The sequence below is a fragment of the Aedes aegypti genome, chromosome 3, assembly GCF_002204515.2.
Source record: "Aedes aegypti strain LVP_AGWG chromosome 3, AaegL5.0 Primary Assembly, whole genome shotgun sequence".
NCBI lineage: Eukaryota > Metazoa > Arthropoda > Insecta > Diptera > Culicidae > Aedes > Aedes aegypti.
Window position 1 is genome coordinate 97375624 of NC_035109.1, and position 19839 is coordinate 97395462.

At 38.4% G+C, this 19839-nt stretch overlaps 2 protein-coding genes across 2 annotated transcripts; one reads left to right on the forward strand and one right to left on the reverse strand.

Annotated features, from left to right (window-relative positions):
* The first annotated feature begins 182 nt into the window (after positions 1 to 182).
* On the forward strand, positions 183 to 533 carry LOC5576339 (13 kDa deflagellation-inducible protein). The gene has a single exon (XM_001656026.2). The coding sequence runs from the start codon at positions 183 to 185 to the stop codon at positions 531 to 533; it is 351 nt and encodes a 116-aa protein (XP_001656076.2).
* Positions 531 to 17910, reverse strand: LOC5576338 (beta-1,3-galactosyltransferase brn). Its single transcript, XM_021850091.1, has 2 exons — positions 16618 to 17910; positions 531 to 1595 (listed from the first exon to the last, which is right to left on the reverse strand). The coding sequence occupies exons 1-2, from the start codon at positions 17622 to 17624 to the stop codon at positions 1400 to 1402; spliced, it is 1203 nt and encodes a 400-aa protein (XP_021705783.1). The 5' UTR covers positions 17625 to 17910; the 3' UTR covers positions 531 to 1399.
* Between the last annotated feature and the right edge of the window lie 1929 nt (positions 17911 to 19839).

The window sequence follows — 19839 nt, forward strand, 5'->3', positions numbered from 1 at the left end:
ACAGTTTTGAGTCCGACACATTTTAGTACTTAGTACTCGATGTCACATTGACAGCATTTGTCTTTCTCGGCGTTCGTTCGTTTGTTTTGTTTGTCCTGCAACATTTTTTCAGTTAAAAAAAGTCTTTTAGTTCAGTTTTGAGTCTAATTCGCTTAATTTCTCCTTGAAACAATCTCGTAAAAATGTTCGAAGCAGCGGCACGGCTCCAGGCACACAACCAGGAAATGGTCAAGTGCATCAGTCAGTTACGGACGCAGCGCCAGAAGCTAGCCGACCGAGTCGCTTGCCAGGAACAGGAGAAAGCCCTGGTGGAACAGGAAATCCGAAAACTGCGCCAACAGCTGGCCACACTAGATGAATCCCTGGAAACAAACCGCCGCAAGCTCGAGGAACAGGACACGCGGCTAACGGACACCGAAGCGGGATACAACAAACTTGTGGACACGATGCATGTTCTGCTGATGTCGGTTAAAAAGGACGACAAGGAATTCGGTTGCCCGTCGAGATCGACCAAAAAAGAGACCACTAGCTAGATTTTGAATTGAGTGTGTATTTTTGTAATTCCGTTAATGCATCTCGAATTCTGGATGAACAAGGAACTTAATTTTAAATTCTAGGTAATTAAAATAGGGATGACCAATATGATGAACATTTGACATTAAATATATTATAAAGAATAATTGTATTACGACATTACAAAAACGATGTTTTATTCATGTTAAATAAATAAATGTTCCTCGCTATGTGCAAAAGGGGTTTTTATGCAACTTTCCAAACTTTATGCGGGTAGTTTATATCTTCTACAGACCACTATGAAAAAACTTCAAATGTAGATTTCTCTGCGATTTTCACTAGCTTGTTTCTTATGATCAAGAGCAACTTCCTATGAAAGAATATCTGATGTACGCGAAAATTGCATAAAAACCCCCTTTTGGACATAGCGTATGTTCCCATGCTTCATCTACAACATGCAACCTTGTTTTATCACAATCAGTCTAAGAAAAGTCTGAAAACCGACTTTCGATCGAAGTATGAATGCTGTTGAAATGCTCTCCTATATAAAAAGAAATAAATTTCTAAGTTCTATCCTGTTGTTTTCTAAGAGAGTACTCGTTGTCTAAAAAAGGTTAACGTCATTCAATCGATGTCGCTAATCCTACTAATTCTAATCCTATTTCAATTGATCTTCAATTACCTTCGTTGGATGCTACTGAAATGCTTACGTTAAGTATGTAAAGAACCTACTTTTGGGGTTTGGTCTATACATTTGACCTGTTTGTTATCAGTGGGATGATTCTGTCGTCCCTTTTCTTGGGGCAGACAGGTGTTTCAATTCTCTTTTGGCCTCGGAAAATGACTGCAATACTCAGCAGTATGACTAGAAGACGCGTCTCGGAAGTTAGGCATATCCTGCCGCCCGCACCTCGTTCCATGTTTTAACTAATTCCTCAGGATCATCGTATCCATGGGTGGCCAGCACGTATTTGTAGCTTTGCGGACCCAGGAAAGGTGCCTTGTGAAAGTAGAACTCCTCCGAATGGAGTGGCTCGATTCCCGCCTTGAGGGCAACGATGCCTAAGTAGATGTCGTCAAACCTGAAATAAGGGGGAAAATATTTTAATCGCTAATCAAATATATTACTTAGAAGTGTTGACTATACAGTTAAACAAGAATATCCTTAGTTGCAAATCGTTAGAAGAATGGTAGCGACTAAGTGTTTTAAAATCAGGGTCTTTAAGGACCTCATGTATGGAACAGAGACCGATCAGGAAGCAAAATAAAAGCATACAGAAATCAAGAAACTCAAAAAAATCCAAACAATTATTATTTCATTTTATTATCTATGACAGGTATTACTGCTCGTATTACTATGTACTAAAATTATAAAACATGATTTCTTTGCAAATGAAATTGATATTTAAATTAATTAACTCATTACGCGTGGTAAAGATGGACAAATTATGGGTGAAATTATGAAAAAAATCCACGTGCTCGGCTGAGATTTAAACTCAGGATTCTTGTATGCTAGACGAGCGCTTTACTAACTAAGCTACCGAGCCACTTGGTGACCCAATAACTGAGTTTGTTACAAGTTTAGAATTCAAATCCCTATAGACCACTAGGTATGCTGTTCCGCTCAAGAAAAGTAAAAATTTCTGCTCAAGAAATGGTCAAGAAATTTTCTACAGTGAGCTCCATTTGAATTGACATTTCTTTTCAACTGCGTACAGCGATCAAAGAAAAATGCTTTTCTTAAGCATTTCTTGCAAGAAATTTCCCACGCATTGAGATAGGCGATTACTTTTATGTTTAAGTGCATACTTCGCTTAATGAGTTAATTAATTTAATAACACTGCGGAACACGTTTTTGTCTCCAGCACCAAAATACCGCTATTCACTTAATTAAGGGTTGCTGAATCCATTGCCGTTTCCAGAAATATCATAGCACGTCCAGTTTTTGAGATATTGACTGTTGAAAATGCAAAAAAGACTATTTCAGCCAACTTGCATGCAAGTTTCCCAGCTTGTAAGGTAATATATTGGCTTAATTTGCCACTGAATTCAAACTTTATGTGTATAACAATACTTATAATCAAAGTTTGTATTATTTTCGATACGGAAAAGTTATTTTTTGATGGTTTAGAGAATTGTTGTATTTTGCCATATAGAAGAAACGAAGAGTTTTGTATGGAGACTGCAAGCATGTTGAAAAAATCGGTTTAATCGAAATTTAATCGCGCAATTTCAATCAAATTATGTCTGAAATGAAAGTTCAAGTTCTATTTTGCATGTTTGGTGGATTAGATTACAAAAAAGTATGATAAATTGTACTTTAAATTTCATGTGAACATTAATAAAAGCAGTGTTTTGTACAACTTTGGCGACATGTAGCTAAAAATTGTGACGTGCTGGAACATTTCTGAGAACGGCATCAGATTCAGCAGCCCCAAATCTACTAGAGACACATAATTTGGTTCTTGAGACACGCAAACATGTCATTTTTGTTACGCTGTGTAACCATGTGGATTGGATTACCGAACAGCTTAATATAAGCGTCAATTTGAAATTGATATATTTATTGCATGAATCCTAGGCTCTTTAATACAGTCTACTCTTATTTACTCGACATTGCATATCTCGGTATCCAGTTAGAGAACCATAGTAAAAATTTATATGGCTAATCCTATAGTCCCTTGCATCGCAATTGCACTGATTTTGTGTTTTGTAACTGGATACCTCCATAACTCGATTATCCTATGGAGAATTAATTGATCTGACCAATTATTGACTTTACCAGCCATTCCAAAATGGATTTCTGTATCCCTTCTGGTCATTTTTAATATCTCTTGCTTTGAAGATTTTATTGCTACGAAAAAAATCAGATTCCTTTTCAGATTTCGCTTTGCATACTTTAGTTTTTCCAAAATTTATCTAGACTAATTTAACCGATTTTTTGCAAAATAATCTAATCGAAAAATGGCAACTTCTACAATAAAGTCTTAAATTAAATTAAATTAAATAACTCGTTTTGTCTAAATTTTTGAATCAAAATACTAAACAAATCTAATTTGTAGGCCGCAAATCAGATTTTTTTTAGTGTTTTTATTCAAAAATTAAAAAATATAAATAAAAAATTTGTCTCAATTTTGTTATTATGTTTACTATACCAACCGTCCATTCAGGGTGGACAGTGAAATGTCAATTTCGAATTCCCGGGTTTCTCCCGGTTTTTTTTCCCGGAATTTCGAAAACATTCCCGGTTTCATTATAAGCAAAAAAAAGTTAATTACGAGAATTGTTACCATTCCAAACGACTTCAAGAACGAGTTTTTTAGCCATACACCAAAGCATTACTATTAGGGTAAATAAAAAACCGAAAATAAGATTTGTTGGCGCGACTTTTAAATTTCTTTTCAGAAATGCCCAAAACAATTTTTTTTTTCATTGCAGGTGAAATTTTATTTCGAACTGAGCTCGCAGTAGAAAATTTTTTGGTCAATTCTGTCGCAGAAATTTTTACTTTTCTTGATGGGAACGGAAAACCTAACTTAACCGTGGAATTTATTATTTTTATGAAAATGTTTAGTTTCACTAAAAGTTTGACCACTGCTTACATGCTATCTGAACTGAACTGAACTGAAGAATAAACCATAGTTTTAATTCAAAACAGCCACACAGCCTTGGTAGACTTTAAAAAGAGTTTATAAATTGTCGAAAATTTCGTTCATCATCATGAAAATTCATAAACTAATTCACTATATGATATGCCCCAAAAACATAGAAAGTTTTTCTCAGTGCAATTATTTCTGAAAAAATAACACAGATAGTTATAAACTGGGAGGGAGGCACCGATACTACACACGAAATATGACACAAAGTTATTTCTGTTCTGTATTAGACAAATTAAATAATACGTCTTTCTTTTATGACGAGAAAATACAGAATAAAGTTTATTGTAAATCAACAACTTATGTTACAAGTATATCTATCTATCTTTATTAACGAGATTTTTAGCCCTGGGCTAGTTCATCTCGGGACCAACGGCTTTACTTCCCTTCCGAAGGAAGTCGTCACTATAACATCTTTGTCATGAGTGACTATCTCGGGGATGGGATTCGATCCCAGGTCCTCGGCGTGAGAGGAGTGAGTTCTAACCACTATACCAGGCCCGTCCCCATTATGTTACAAGGATGTTGCTACCCGAACGATACTTGGCTTGCTACGTTAACAACGCTGTGGAACACGCGACAGCACATCTCCTCCGTAAGTTAGAACCGCTCTGGAGCACGTACCATTCGGTTACTTCTAGAAACATATATCCCATCATCTCGATAGTATCCTCTCTGCTGTTGAACTGAGCTTGGATCTTCGATAGCCTCATCTTCTGCCGATAGATATTCGTCGTCTGGTAGTTGAACATTGGTAGTATTATTTCCAACAATCGTTTCTTGAAAGCTACTTCTATTGTCCTCGAAATCGTCATATTCATATTTCAGCAGTTGATGAGTTCTTCTTATAAATGTACCAATTTCAGCTGCATAGCATTCGTACAGATTTTCTCCTTTTCGTTTCATAATTTTTGTCTTAATCCATCGCTGTCTGTCGGGATCTCGATAGTCTCTTGCATATGCTATCTCACCCGCAACGAAAGATGTATCCTTCCTTTTCGCATTATGCTTCCATGTTTTAACCGTTTGTTGTACAAAATTGTCCTTCCGGAGCGAATCGAATCTAGTCCTCATCTCACGTCCAAACATAAGTTTGAATGGTGTCTCATTTGTTGTGCAATGTTGTGTAGCACGATACATTTGAAGATAACGGCTCATCGTTGAAGCAAGTGACTTACCACGGCTAGAGCTTTCCGCAAGCATTTTTTTTAAGTGCATTCTTGAATGTCTTCACTGCATTTTCAGCTGCACTATTAGAGCACGGACTGTATGGTGCTGAAGTGAGATGCCGTATTCCTTTCTCCTTGCAAAATTCTTGAAAGTCTGCCGCAGTAAACGATCTACCATTGTCGGACACCAAAACATCGCAATTCCCGAAACGTCGGAAACAATCTTCTAACTTCTCAATAGTTTCCTTTGTTGATAATGTACTCACCAAATATGCTTCTACCCATTTTGTATGGCTATCGATTATAATCAGGAAATTCTTATTTTTCAAAAACAGGTGATCGATGTGTACTCGCTCGAATGGCCGAGAACATAGCTTCCATGGAGATATTGGAACATTTCCCAATTCTGGTCTGTACTGGATACACTGTTCGCATCGCTTACCCATGTCCTCAATGTCTTTATCGATGTTAGGCCACCAGAAATAGTTTCTTGCTAACGATTTCATTTTGACAATTCCCATGTGCGTTGAGTGCAATTCTTGAAGTAAAAACGGCCGAAGTTTTGCAGGCGCTACTATCCGATAGCCCCACAGGAGCACTTCTTCCTCCACAATCAGCTCTGATCTACGAACGAAGAACTTTTTCAACTCAGAATCTTACACATTGGTAGGCCATCCAGTCTTGACATAGTTCACAACACGACTTACGACAGGATCTCGTCGAGTTTCAACAATCAATTGCTTCCGTTCTACTAATGATTTCGTTTCAGCTTCTGTAAACTGTAGGAACATGACTTCTTCATCGTTGATATCATCGTCTTCATGGTCATACTGGTGATCGCGACAGGAAATCGGCTACTTTATTGTTAACTCCTTTGATGTATTTAATCTCGTAATCATAATTGGCCAAAAAAAAAACGGCCCATCGCTGTAGCTTACCGAAAACCATGTCAGGGATACCTTTACGTCCAAAAAGTGATACAAGGGGTTGGTGATCCGTCCAGATGGTAAAATTTCTTCCTAGTAAGTAACTGCTTAATCTTCGTACTGCATAGTATACTGCCAATGCTTCCATGTCTAACGAAGAGTATTCTTTTTCGTGGTTTTTGAGAACTCTTAAAATAAAAGTCACCGGTCTTAGGTTTCCATCGGAACAAACTTGAAATAGCGCAGCACCAATACCTTTGCCAGAAGCGTCCGTTACCAGTACTACCGGTAAAGCAGGGTCATAAGGAATTAATACATTATCTGAACAAATTTTAAGCTTGATATCCTGGAAAGCAGTTTCACATTCAGAGACCATTCATATTTTTCTTCTTTCTTTAACAGCCGGTACAGTGGGCTTAATATGTCTGAGACATTCGGAATAAATTTTGAGTAGTACGTAACCATTCCCAAAAATTCTCGTAACAGTTTTACGTTTGCTGGCCTCGGAACATCCATTATCGCTCGTACCTTTTCCGGATCCTAATGGAGACCGTCGCCGTCCACAATGTGTCCCAGAAATTGTAATCGTTCTTTGAAAAACTCACATTTATTTCGGTTGAGCCGAAAACCAACGTCCAAAAGCTTCTCCAATACTTTCGATAAATTGTTGAGGTGTTCACTGATTGTTATTCCAGTAACTAGAACATCGTCCAAAAAGTTGAAAGATCCAGTGCAATCTTGTAACAGTTTTTCCAAAATCTCTTGAAAAATAGCGCATGCTGGTTTGGTTCCAAAGGGCAATCTGTTCACATAGTAGATTCCTTTATGAGTACTCCACACCAACATCTTCTTCGATTCTTCATCAAGTACTAGTTGGTTGTATGCTGATTTCAAATCCAGTTTCGAAAAAAAATTTGCCGCCATTGAGTTTGACAAACACATCTTCCACTACAGGCATCGGATACCGTATTTCTTCCAGAAATGGATTCACTGTAACGCGATAATCAGCACACAAGCGGATTGAATTGTCCTTCTTCAATACAGGAACCAAAGGTGCCCCCCAATCAGCATTTTCAGCTTTTGAAATTATTACAGTATTCTCCAACCTCTCCAATTCTTCTTCGACTTTGGGTTGAAAAGAAATCGGAATTTTCCTCGGTTTCACAAACTTTGGAACAGCATCGGGCTTCAGTTGCAGATTCACTTTTGAATACTTATAGCAGCCTAACGAATCGTCGAACAACTCTTCATAATTGTCCAAAACGCTTTTCAGTTGTCCATCAAATTTTTCTGACTTCTTTGTATCGATCTTGTTGAATTGAATGTTCAGTAACTCACCAATGAAATCTCTTCCAATCAACGGATTCCTTCCGCCTTCAACAACGACCAATTCGCCAATCGCTTGTCGACCTTGATATTTCAATACCAAATCGAATGCACCTTTAGGTGTGGCTTCACTTCCAGTGTAGAATACTAGTTTTCCTCGAAATGGGTGCAGGTCAAATTCGTTAAAGTGTGACTGATAAAATTCTTCTGAAACAACAGTAATCGGCGATCCAGTGTCTACCTCGAACTTCGTACATCGTCCATTCACAGAAACTTCCACATAGTAAGGGTCGCTATAGGCCACGTTGTTGATCTCCAAATGATTAACGTTTTTCTCCTTCCTTCCGAAATTCTCTTTAATTTTCTTTTGGCAAACAACAGCAATATGTCCTTTTTCTTTACAAATCTTGCAAACGTAACTTCGATATTGGCAGTTACGAAAATCATGATTACCTTTACCACAAGCATAGCAAGTTGCAGATCCAGGTTTCTTCGTCAACTTCGGAACATAATTAGCTTTCTTCTCAACTATCTTGTGCACCTCCAATACCGCTCGGTTCTTCAGCGCAGCTTCCCGTTTCGATGCTATTTTGATCAAATTCTCCAATGGTACAAACTCTTCTTCTTCACATAATCTTTCAAATATCGGTCCAGGTCGAAGTCCCGTAACAAAAATATCTCTCAACGTGTGATCCAGATGTTCTCCGAACTCGCAATTCAACGACAAGCGCTTCAACCGCACATACCATTCCAGGACGCTCTCTTCCAGGTCTTGGCGGGCTCTATAAAACAATGCTCTTTTACGATACGTAACAACCGTTGGACAAAATCTTCCTTTCAGCAACACACACAGCTCATCATAGGTCTTAGAATTGGGTTTCGCAGGATGACAAATATTCTTCACCGTCTGGTACACCTCGAGCGAAATTGATGTTAGGAGTACAGCGGATTTACGCTCCTCTTCCGTATCAACAGCTACAAAGTATTACTCCAAACGTTCCTGGTACAATTCCCATTGATCTCCCAAGGCAAATTTCGGCGGATAGTAACCTTCCATCTTAACGCAGAATTAAACTCCAATCGTTGCCCATTGTTCTGTATTAGACAAATTAAATTATACGTCTCCTCCCAGGTTATAAATATTGTTTTATATTGTAAATAGCGAATATCAAATCTTTTACCATGATCATAGGTTTAAATATTCCAAATATATTTGGAAAGATGTTTTTCAAAATTCCTAATAGAAGCTATGTTATATCTATATTTAAATATCAAATTTATAGAAATAATATTTTTCAAAAGTTAGGTAAACTTTCTTTTCCTGCTTCCTAAAAATGATTGAAATAATAATGTACTTTATTGACTAGCTTGGGAAAAATCACTAAACAGTTTCATAAGTACTAGTGTGCTATGCTGAGTTTGAATTATAAATAGTAGGCTTTGACTCTCAATGAAACGAAAGGGCAGAATAAATTGTGACTCTGGAAGTGTAAGACGTGTTTGGTGAAATTGTATGTTAATGTGAATAATCCGAAACATAAATTAGTACAGAATCATTACTTTTCATTAATTCTGTATTTGGAATACCACATCTGGCGACGAGCTTGTGAAACGTACCCTCTGCATTTAGTAGGTAAGAAAAAATAAATAAAAATAAAATACTTACAACAAACATCCACGTGTGTCTTTTGCAAGGTGAGCGCACGTGGGGCAGGCAAAAGCCGTTGCAAAACGCAAAAAAAAGTGACCATTTCCGCTGCCGTAGAGCAGGGACAGGCAACAGCCGCTGTATTGAGCAGAAACCGATCATTTCCGCTGCCATAGAGCAGGGTCAGGCACCGAGCCGCTTCGAGAAAACAAGGCGTGTAGCCGCTGCGTTTGGGCAGAAAAAAGGCGAGAAGCCGCTACCGGGAGTAGAAATAGGCATTAGCCGCTACAAATTTGCAGAAATTATAAAAAGGTAAAAAAACGAACCCTAGGGCTTGTTGTACAGTCGCTATGGTAACGAGGTCAAATTGAAAATTTCAAATATTTTTAGCTAACGTTCCAGCGCCTACTGTTCGCGTAAGATGGAAAATTGGAACATCAATCCATTTAAATTCAATCACCTTCCAGACACGCAAATTCGAAAGGAATGGTTGCGTTGGAAGAGAAATTTCGAAGTAATCATTGCAGCAAGTGAAGAGAAAAATGCAACCAAATTGAAGAATATACTACTAGCGAAGGGTGGGCTGGAACTACAGGACTTGTTTTACTCGATTGATGGCGCGGACGTGGAAGAAGATGCTGAAAAGGAGATTGACCCATTCAAAACGGCTATTGGTAAATTGGATGAACAGTTTACACCAAAACAACACGATTCGTATGAAAGGAGCGAATTTTGTAAAATGGTTCCAGCAATAACATCTGATGGAACACGTGAGCCTTTGACGAAGTTTTTAATGAGGTGCAACGAACAAGCGAAGAAATGTGACTTCGGTAAAACAGAAGCGGAAAGTCGGGAGTTGCGCGTAATCGATAAAATCATCTACCACGCTCCGGTTGAATTGAGGGAAAAACTACTGCATGAGGAAACACTCACACTCGCACAAGTATCCCGAATGGTGAATTCTTTCGAATCAATTAAACAGCAAGTTCAAGCAATTGCTGGCAACGGTATTGGCGAGGCACCGGTATCTCAACCATCAGATCAGGACAAGGTTAACCGCATATTTGGAAGTGGTAAACCAACAAGTGGTGCTTGTTACCGATGTGGACAAAAAACCCATTACGGAAACGACCAGCAATGCCCAGCTCGGAATAAGCAATGCGAAAAATGTCGTAAGTTTGGTCATTTTGCTCGAGTATGCCGCTCGATGCCGAAACGTAAGTATGATGATCATATTCCATACTCCGCTCGTAAGAAGGCAAAAACCGATAATGTGCGAACGATAAAGTGTTCAGAAAACGAAAACAGCCCAAGCTTCATTTGCAACATTGGAGACGGCGACGAATTTCTATGGGTTGACGTCGGGGGTGTTCTGATCAAAATGTTGATTGATTCTGGCACGAATCAGAATATTATCGATGATTGTACCTGGCGAAACATGCTTATCCAAGGGGTCAGAAGTTGGAAGCCAATCCATGTGCCGAACGTGGTTCTACGAACATACGGCCGAAATGCGACGCCTTTGGATGTAGCACATGTTCTTGAGACGACATTTACGATTGGGAATGGAAATAACCAGCGACAGGAAACAGCTATTTTCTATGTCATCGAAGGAGGTTCCCAGCCATTACTTGGAAAAGATACAGCAAAGCGTCTTGGGGTATTAAAAATTGGTTTCCAGGAGCCGAACATGTCAGTGAACGCCATTGTCCCGGCTGGAAAAAGACCTTTTCCAAAGATGAGGAACGTACAGCTGAGTATTCCGATCAATAAAAATGTTACTCCAATAGCCCAACGAGTCAGACGTCCGCCAATTGCGCTTCTCAGCCGGATTGAAGAGAAGCTGAATCAATTACTGATGGCGGATATCATCGAACCTGTATCGGGAGCAGCACCATGGGTTTCGCCATTGGTAACCATTGTCAAGGACAACGGAGATCTTCGTCTGTGTGTGGATATGCGACGTGCGAATCAGGCTATCTTAAGAGAACATCATATGATGCCGACATTTGAAAGCTTCCTCCCACGTTTGAAGTCCGCCAAATACTTCAGTCGTCTGGACATCAAAGATGCATTTCATCAGGTAAGACAGTAGCCTGAAAATATATTTTTTTTATTAAATTGTCTATTTTTTTCTAAACATGCATTATCGAAATATAGATTGAATTAGATGAATCAAGTCGGTATATTACGACCTTTATTTGCCATAAAGGTCTGTATAGATACAAAAGGCTGATGTTTGGCCTTTCTTGTGCTCCAGAAATGTTTCAAAAAACAATGGAACAAATCTTAGCCGGATGTGAAAACGTTATTAATTATATCGACGACATTTTCATCTTCGGAGAAACCGAGGAAGAACATAATACTGCTTTGGCTAAAGTTCTCTCTGTGCTGAAAGAAAACAATATCATGTTGAATCAGGATAAATGCATCTTCAAGGCACAACAACTTGATTTCCTTGGACATGTTATCTCAGCTAATGGAGTACGACCAACTGAACAGAAAATTCAAGCGTTACAAAAATTCCGTGAACCTCGCACTTCGGACGAAGTAAGAAGTTTTCTTGGATTAGTAACTTACGTTGGGAAATTTATTCCTGATATGGCAACAATTACCGCGCCGTTACGAGAATTAATCTGTGGTGCTAACCCATTCAAATGGACAGATGAACATCAAAGAAGTTTTGAAAAATTGAAACAATTGATTTCGAATGCAAACACTCTTGCCTTTTTCAATAATTCTCTCCGCACCAGGGTTGTAGCCGATGCCTCCCCAGTCGCATTGGGTGCGGTTCTGCTACAATTTGCAGATAATACTGACAATTGCCCCCGTATAATCAGTTATGCCAGCAAGAGTTTAACTACTACTGAAAAACGTTATTGCCAAACTGAGAAAGAGGCACTAGCATTGGTATGGGCAGTCGAAAAATTCTCTGAATATTTGATTGGTAGAGAGTTTGAATTGGAAACTGACCATAAACCACTTGAAGTGATTTTCAGCCCATCATCAACACCCTGTGCCAGAATCGAACGCTGGGTCTTACGATTACAATCGTTTAGATTTACAGTAAAATATCGTAAAGGAAGCGGAAACATAGCAGATTCTTTGTCCAGATTAGTTTGTTCGGACAACGCAAATGATTTCGAGAAGGATAGTCATTTCATGGTTTTGGCGATACAAGAATCTGTGGCAGTAGACATTTGTGAAATCGAGGAAGCATCGCGTGATGATCCAGAGATTGCTGCCGTGAAAGAGTGCCTTCGAGGAGGGCAATGGAAAAATCCTCTGACAAAACCGTATGAACCCTTTCAAAATGAATTAGGATTTATCGGTGACACCATGATCCGGGGCAACAAATTAGTGGTTCCAAAGAAACTACGCGAACGAATGCTGCAACTTGCACACGAAGGTCATCCAGGAGAATCCGTGATGAAGCGAAGACTGCGAGATAGGGCGTGGTGGCCTTCTATGGATCGAGAAACGAAGGAGCATTGTACATCATGCGAAGGTTGTCAATTGGTAAGTTTTCCAAGTCGACCAGAGCCAATGAATAGAAGAGAGCTGCCTACCAAGCCGTGGATTGATGTTGCCATTGATTTTATGGGTCCTCTTCCTTCTGGTGAGTACCTACTAGTAGTTATAGATTACTTTAGTAGATACAAGGAAGTTGAAATAATGAATCGCATAACTGCCTCTGAAACTGTTGAGCGACTTGGCAAGATTTTTACACGTCTCGGTTATCCTAGAACCATTACACTTGACAATGCCAAGCAGTTTATTGGCAAAGAATTCGAGAATTATTGTAAGATCCATGGAATTACTCTTAACCATACTGCCCCGTACTGGCCGCAGGAAAATGGTTTAGTTGAACGACAAAACCGGTCGCTATTGAAACGATTGCAAATCAGTCACGGCCTTGGCAGAGATTGGAAAAGGGATCTGAAAGATTATCTAATAATGTACTACACAACACCACACTCCACAACGGGGAAAACACCAACAGAATTGTGTTACGGAAGAACAATCAGATCCAAATTACCAGCAATCCAGGACATAGAATCAATTCCACCTGCATCCGACTTCCGTGACCAAGATTTTTTGAGCAAACAGAAAGGAAAAGAACGTGAAGATATTCGACGTCATGCGAAACAGTCCGATATTGACGAAGGGGATACGGTACTGATGAAGAACCTTATGCCCAAAAATAAACTTTCAACAGTTTTCAACAAAACAAAGTATACAGTAGTGGATCGTTCAGGTCCCAGAGCAACCGTTGAAGATACAGATACCGGAGCGATGTATGAAAGAAACGTCGCGCATCTTAAAAAGATCAATGATGATACTAGAGTTGCGACAGAACAGCGTTGCGATGAAACTATGGTCGATGATAGATCTATCAATGAAGAGGACAACTTTGCTGGATTTCCTATTGAGGATGAAGAAGTGCCAAACCATGGTTTCATTGATGATGGCGAACGTCAACGCAGAGGACGGAAAGTTCCTGAGAAATACAAAGATTTTGTAATGTAAATAGTTTAATAATTCGTATAAAAAGGGAGATGTGCTATGCTGAGTTTGAATTATAAATAGTAGGCTTTGACTCTCAATGAAACGAAAGGGCAGAATAAATTGTGACTCTGGAAGTGTAAGACGTGTTTGGTGAAATTGTATGTTAATGTGAATAATCCGAAACATAAGTTAGTACAGAATCATTACTTTTCATTAATTCTGTATTTGGAATACCACAACTAGTATGCAACTTTTTCCCGGCGTTAATTCAAATTCCCGTATATTTCCCGGTTTTCTCCCGGCGATTTGTGATTCCCGGCTTTTACCGGTTTTCCTGAGTTGTTTTAGCGTGTAATTTTCCAACAAAACTTAACAAGTGAAAGTCACTCACAATCATCTCCGAATTCAATGAAACTCAATAAGCGAGTCAATTTTGTATAATCAGTTTTCTATAAATTATCGAGAAATCCATATCAAATTGACTCTGGAAAAATGAGTTTCAAAATATAAATTTGATTTTAAAAAAACTGACCATTTTTTATTCTAATGAAATTTTGTCTCAAGATAGGTAATTTTATTTACTGCTCGCCAACACATCGCGAATGGGCTCTTTTGAGGAAAAAGAGTTTTTTCAGCAAAAACTTTTCCTTGTTTCAAATGTTTTTTTTTTTTAGATTTTCATTTACAAACAAAACTAAACAAGTGAAGGTCACAATCATCTAAGAATTAAAATTAAAATATTTTAAGGATTTCCATGAAAAAACTTCTGTAGGAAACTTTGGAAGATCTACTTGAGCTTCTACTGGACGAATCGATGTAAAATTAGTGAAAAAATCCTGATGAAATAGTGACCATGACTCTAAATAGCAGGCCTAGTAGTTACTGTGTGTTTTAAAAATAGGAACTTGTAGACCTCATGCTTGAAAAAAGAGACCAGACAGGAATTAAAAAGAGGCCAAACAGGAACCAAGAAAACAAAAAGAAACCTAACAGCCACCTGGAGAAAAGTGTTTTCATTAAGTTTTTCAAACAATCCGACCAGACATTTTCTAATGATGTATCTAACAGATTTTTGAAAATTCCTCGTAAAATTACGACCAGACTCACTGCTCGTGTGATTGCATATATTTTTTCATGATTTTTACCAGGAATTTCATCTGAAATTATTTCAGGTACTTTTCCATCCTTAAGATAGCACACCGAGAATTTCTTCCGGAGCTCATGCAGTGATTTTTACAAACTTTGTAAGGAATTTCTCTAAGAATTTTGTTCAAGATACATTCAAGAATTCGATGTGGACATTTTGCCTCGGAATATCCCAGAAATTACTCCAGTGATATTGCGAGAATTTCATCAGCAAATTCCAAAAAGATTTTTTTTCTGAAATTCCTGATTTCTGCAGGAAATTTCCCGTAGAATTTCTTTTCGAATATTTTGTCTCAAGAGATCAATTTGTAATTTTCGCAGAAATGACTTTCAAATTACAGCGATAACTCAACGGATTTCTTAGAATAGATACCATCAGAAATTACTCCAGAGATCCTAAGTTTGCTTCAAAGCGATGTCTCCAGCGAATTTCTAAAAAATCCTCGAGATCCTAAAGAAAATCCTAAACATATGTCACATGAAATTTTTGTTCAAATTTCTGATGAACTGTTGCAAGGATCTCTAAAAAAATCTAGATAAATAGCTAAATTATTGGAAAAACAATAATTTAAATTCCTGGATAATATCTTGCAGGAATTTCTAAAGAAAAAATGGAAATTTCCTGATGAAATGGTCTATAAAAATACTGGAATAATGTCATTATTTGCTTGTATGAACCCATAATGCAGAATTTACTATAGAGCAACTACCCACTCGAAAAATGCTTGGAAGGACTGCAGGAGCAGTAACTACATGAAATGCTAGAGAAATTCACAAAGTAAGTTCACTCAAGGAATCATCTTATTTATTGAGGGCAATCATGAAAGAATAATTTCTTATGGAATTTTTTAAGCAGTTCCTGGAAAAAAAAAGAAAAGATTAATATGAGAAAGGCTGAAAGAATGACTGAAACTCCTGGGTTTCCTAGAAAAAATCGTAAACGAATTTCTTCAAGAAATCTGGCATAAACTTTAGTGGATTTTTTTTGGTAGAACTTTTTTTTTTTTTTTAAATCTTTATTTGAGTGTATTTTAACGCACGAGGGCTAGTTCTACACTAAACATTTGGTAGAACTCCTGAACAACCTGGAAAACTCGAATAATAACTGGAAGAATACCTGGGATAATTTCTTGGAAATTTTTGAAATTTCAGTGGAATTTAATGTAACATTGGAGTGCTAAAGAATTTCGGGAGCAAAATTTTTGGAGGAATTTCTAGATGTATTATTGCTGGAGATCAAAGTATTTTAGAAGAAACCACTTTAGAAATCAAATCAACTTTCAAGCAAAAACTTTAAGAAATTTCTTAAGAGCCTGTAGAATAGTCGTAGGCAGAGCTGTTAAATGTCATGAATTTCACGTGAATTTGACATTTGAATATTGCTAATATCATCGCTCCTAGTGGAAAAAGTCATCGGAAAATGTTTTTCCCAGTGACCTTTTCCGAATTACTATCGGTTGCCAATATTTGCTGATGCGATATTTCGCATGCAAGGGAGCTATAAGCAGTTAAATGTTTACAAAATTTTGACATTTAACAGCACTGGTGGTAGGAGTCCATAAGAAGGAAAAGGAAAAATAGTGAATTTAGTGATCATATTGGTTCGAAACGTCAGAAACCTTCCATTGAAATAGACTAAAATATAGACCTGCTACCATCCCTGATAGTTATACAACTTTACATTATAACATTATACAATTGGCAATATTGCAAATGTAACTCACCTGAAATGCTTGGTGTACATGCTCACGTAGTACATCTCGAACAGTGCTTCGTGCGATAGCAGAAACGCCCCCGCCGTCACATACGTTGGCCACATGTCCCAAGGGTATTCCTCCAACGAAACGTACCACTTGCTGCTCCGATGTCGGTGAGGAGCCGAACGGAACACAAACCCGGAAAACAGTTTGACGTCCCGCGGCAGCTCCATATCCATGTTCAGGATTTGCCGTTTGGAACGAGCGCGGCTTGAATTCTTCTGGAGCTCTTGGATCTCATCTGCAGAAGCCGATCCATTATTATTGCTAGTCGTCTGGCTTAGCCTTCGGGCCAGCTTCCTCAGCGCCTCATCTGTTTCCTCCAGATACTCCGGATAGTTCACCGGGTTGCGCACATACTTGAGCAAATTCTTCGACGAAATGTAGAAATCGTCGTCTGCAAACATGTAGAACTTGGCACGTGGACAGTAACTGACCGCCCACCGGAATCCCATCATGGTTTTGATCGTATTGTTGAAGTAAGCATCCACAAAATCCCCCTGGACAATGTCCCGATAATTTGAATACTCCAAATCAATCAGGGACTGCAACCGACGATTTGCGGTGGCCGGCCGTCCCAGCACAAATACCGTCCGGATTTTCACATCCGAGAACCGCTTCTCCCAACCCCACGACTTCCGGATGGCCACCCGCCGGTCGAAGTTCTCCATGGCCGATTTTACCACAAACACCAACCGCGATGCAATCATCCTGTCGTCCTCCTTGCACTTGTGTTGACAATCCGTAATGTACGAAAAGTTGTACCCGTTGATCGGTTCCACAGCTGGCCGCTGGCCATGTCTCAGTTGGTACACATTGGACAGGATGTCGCCCTCCATTGGGTAGGCGAACGTCTTTTCGAAATCCGCTTCGAACATGTGGGTGAACGCCCCAAAGTACTCCAGCACCAGCAGCACCAGGATAAGCGAAGCCACATATTTGATCCGGAACTTTATACAGATCCGAGGAAGCATCTTGCTGCTTGTTTGCTCTTCTTCACCAACTACAGAATGTTTGCAACTTACATAATTAGTTAATTAAATTACAATCGATTTCCCGAACTGTTCGACCAATACTCTGTGTCCAATATTACACAAATAGAACTAAAACAGGAGCTGCTTTTTAAATCACCATTGCTGAACGCAAATTCACTTAAAATTACAAAATTTATCTGCAGTACTCCGCTTCAACTTGTTTGCCGTGAGATCACGAAAAATTCCAAACGCGATTATGCGGGTGGGTTGACGTTTCCATGTCGGAATTTTGTTTATGTTTTTTCGTGACGTGCACGTGCACGGAGACGGAATTCAACTCAATTTTGGGTTGTTTCAACGCAATTCTGTAGTTGAGCCCAATAACTCAATTTTGGCTAAATTTCCAAGGTCCCCACTAGGTAGTTTGGCTTTAATTCCATTAGAAAAATATACTCAATTTTGGGTTGATTTAACGCAAAATTGAGTTCTTTCGACCCAAACATAAGAAAAGTTGCATTTACCCAAATTTGGCTTATTGGGCCAAACTACCCCCATTGGGTAGATGCAGCTCTCTCTATTTTTGACAACATTCGTGTGGGAGAAAGAGAAAACCGAGAGATTTTGGGTTGAAACTATAATCGATATACTTAATTTTGGGTAAAGTAAACTCAAAAATTAGGTAAAAATATTTCTCCGTGTGCACGGTTATTCATCACATATTTGCGTTTTGTTTATTATTAATAAAAATAAATAAATAATATAAACACAAAACTTTCAAATGGAAATGATGAATAATACCGATTTATGCATGACGTTAATAATTACATAATAAGCATGCTCATATATAATGGTCATTTATACTAGCAAATCATAATGTTGAAATATGCATGTCCAGGAGTGAATAGACCAAATATGGTTTTAGTATGATCTTTACGCTGTTTAGCATATATTTTTTTAACCGGGAAACCTTTCAAGTGGTCTTGGACATAAAATAAATTTAACATTCGTATCAGCCTTATCTCCAGAATATTTCAATTTATCGGATTTTCACATTTTATCCATTTTCAGGGTTTCTACAAGTTTATTTCTGATGTTGTGCCTTCTGTTGTGTAGTTTTCACAGTAAGAGCCCATTCACAAATTTCATAACGCTAGAGGGAGTGGGTGGGTGTCCTGAGGATGTTACGGCCCATACAAAAATTGAATAATGTTCATACAAAAAGCGTTACAAGGGGGTGGGTGGGTGTCCAAAATGGTCAATATTAGCGTTATGAAATAAATGAATGAGCCCTAAATCGATAATAATCCACAAAATCTGAAACTATCACAAATATCTCATAAAAATGAACAAATCCGTTTCAAAATAACCCAATACGGAGCGTGTGTTTCTCTCTCTCTCCTCTCTTTTGCCACCGGCTTTGTGTGGAAATAAATTGAATGCGCTTGCATTGCATAATACATGACAAAAATTTTAATGAAATATAAAATAATATTTAATAATAATTTAATAATTTGATTTAATAAAACTTTTAGTGAAATATTTAATATCTGCGTTGAAGCCACTGCTATAGCTAGGGTTCATTCATTTATTTCATAACGCCGAAAATGGCCATTTTGACACCCACCCACCCCATCGTAACGCTTTTTGTATGAATATTCTACAAGTTTTGTATGAGCCGTAACATCATGAGGACACCCACCCACCCCCTTTAGCGTTATGAAATTTGTGAATGAGCCCCTACAACGATTTTGATTACAATCGATTTGATCAGTTCGCAGAAGAAAAAAAACTCAAAACTAAATAAATTTATATTAAATATAAGGGCTCATTCATAAATTTCATAACGCTGAAGGGGGTGGGTGGGTGTCTTCGAAATGTTAAGGCTCATACAGTCAGGTCTCCTATAAAACACTGCCACCAACTTTCCTCCCACGGTAATTTCTCAGTAGATTTTGATATTACGGTTGTTAAGAAAATTTTCCGTTTTGCGGTAGCCGCCGAGTTCTACCGCAGCTGTCAAAGTTCTACCACAGGCTTCGAAATCATTCTATCATTGAAGCAAACAATTCAATCATAGTATGCTGGAAAGAGAAAGCGCTATGAAAAACACCAACAAACAACAATCATCAAGACGGTATCCAAGGTATCATTGAAGCCTACTGATGATTTACCAGTGCAAATCAGTGATGTGACAGCTGCGGTAGCTTTCTGTTGA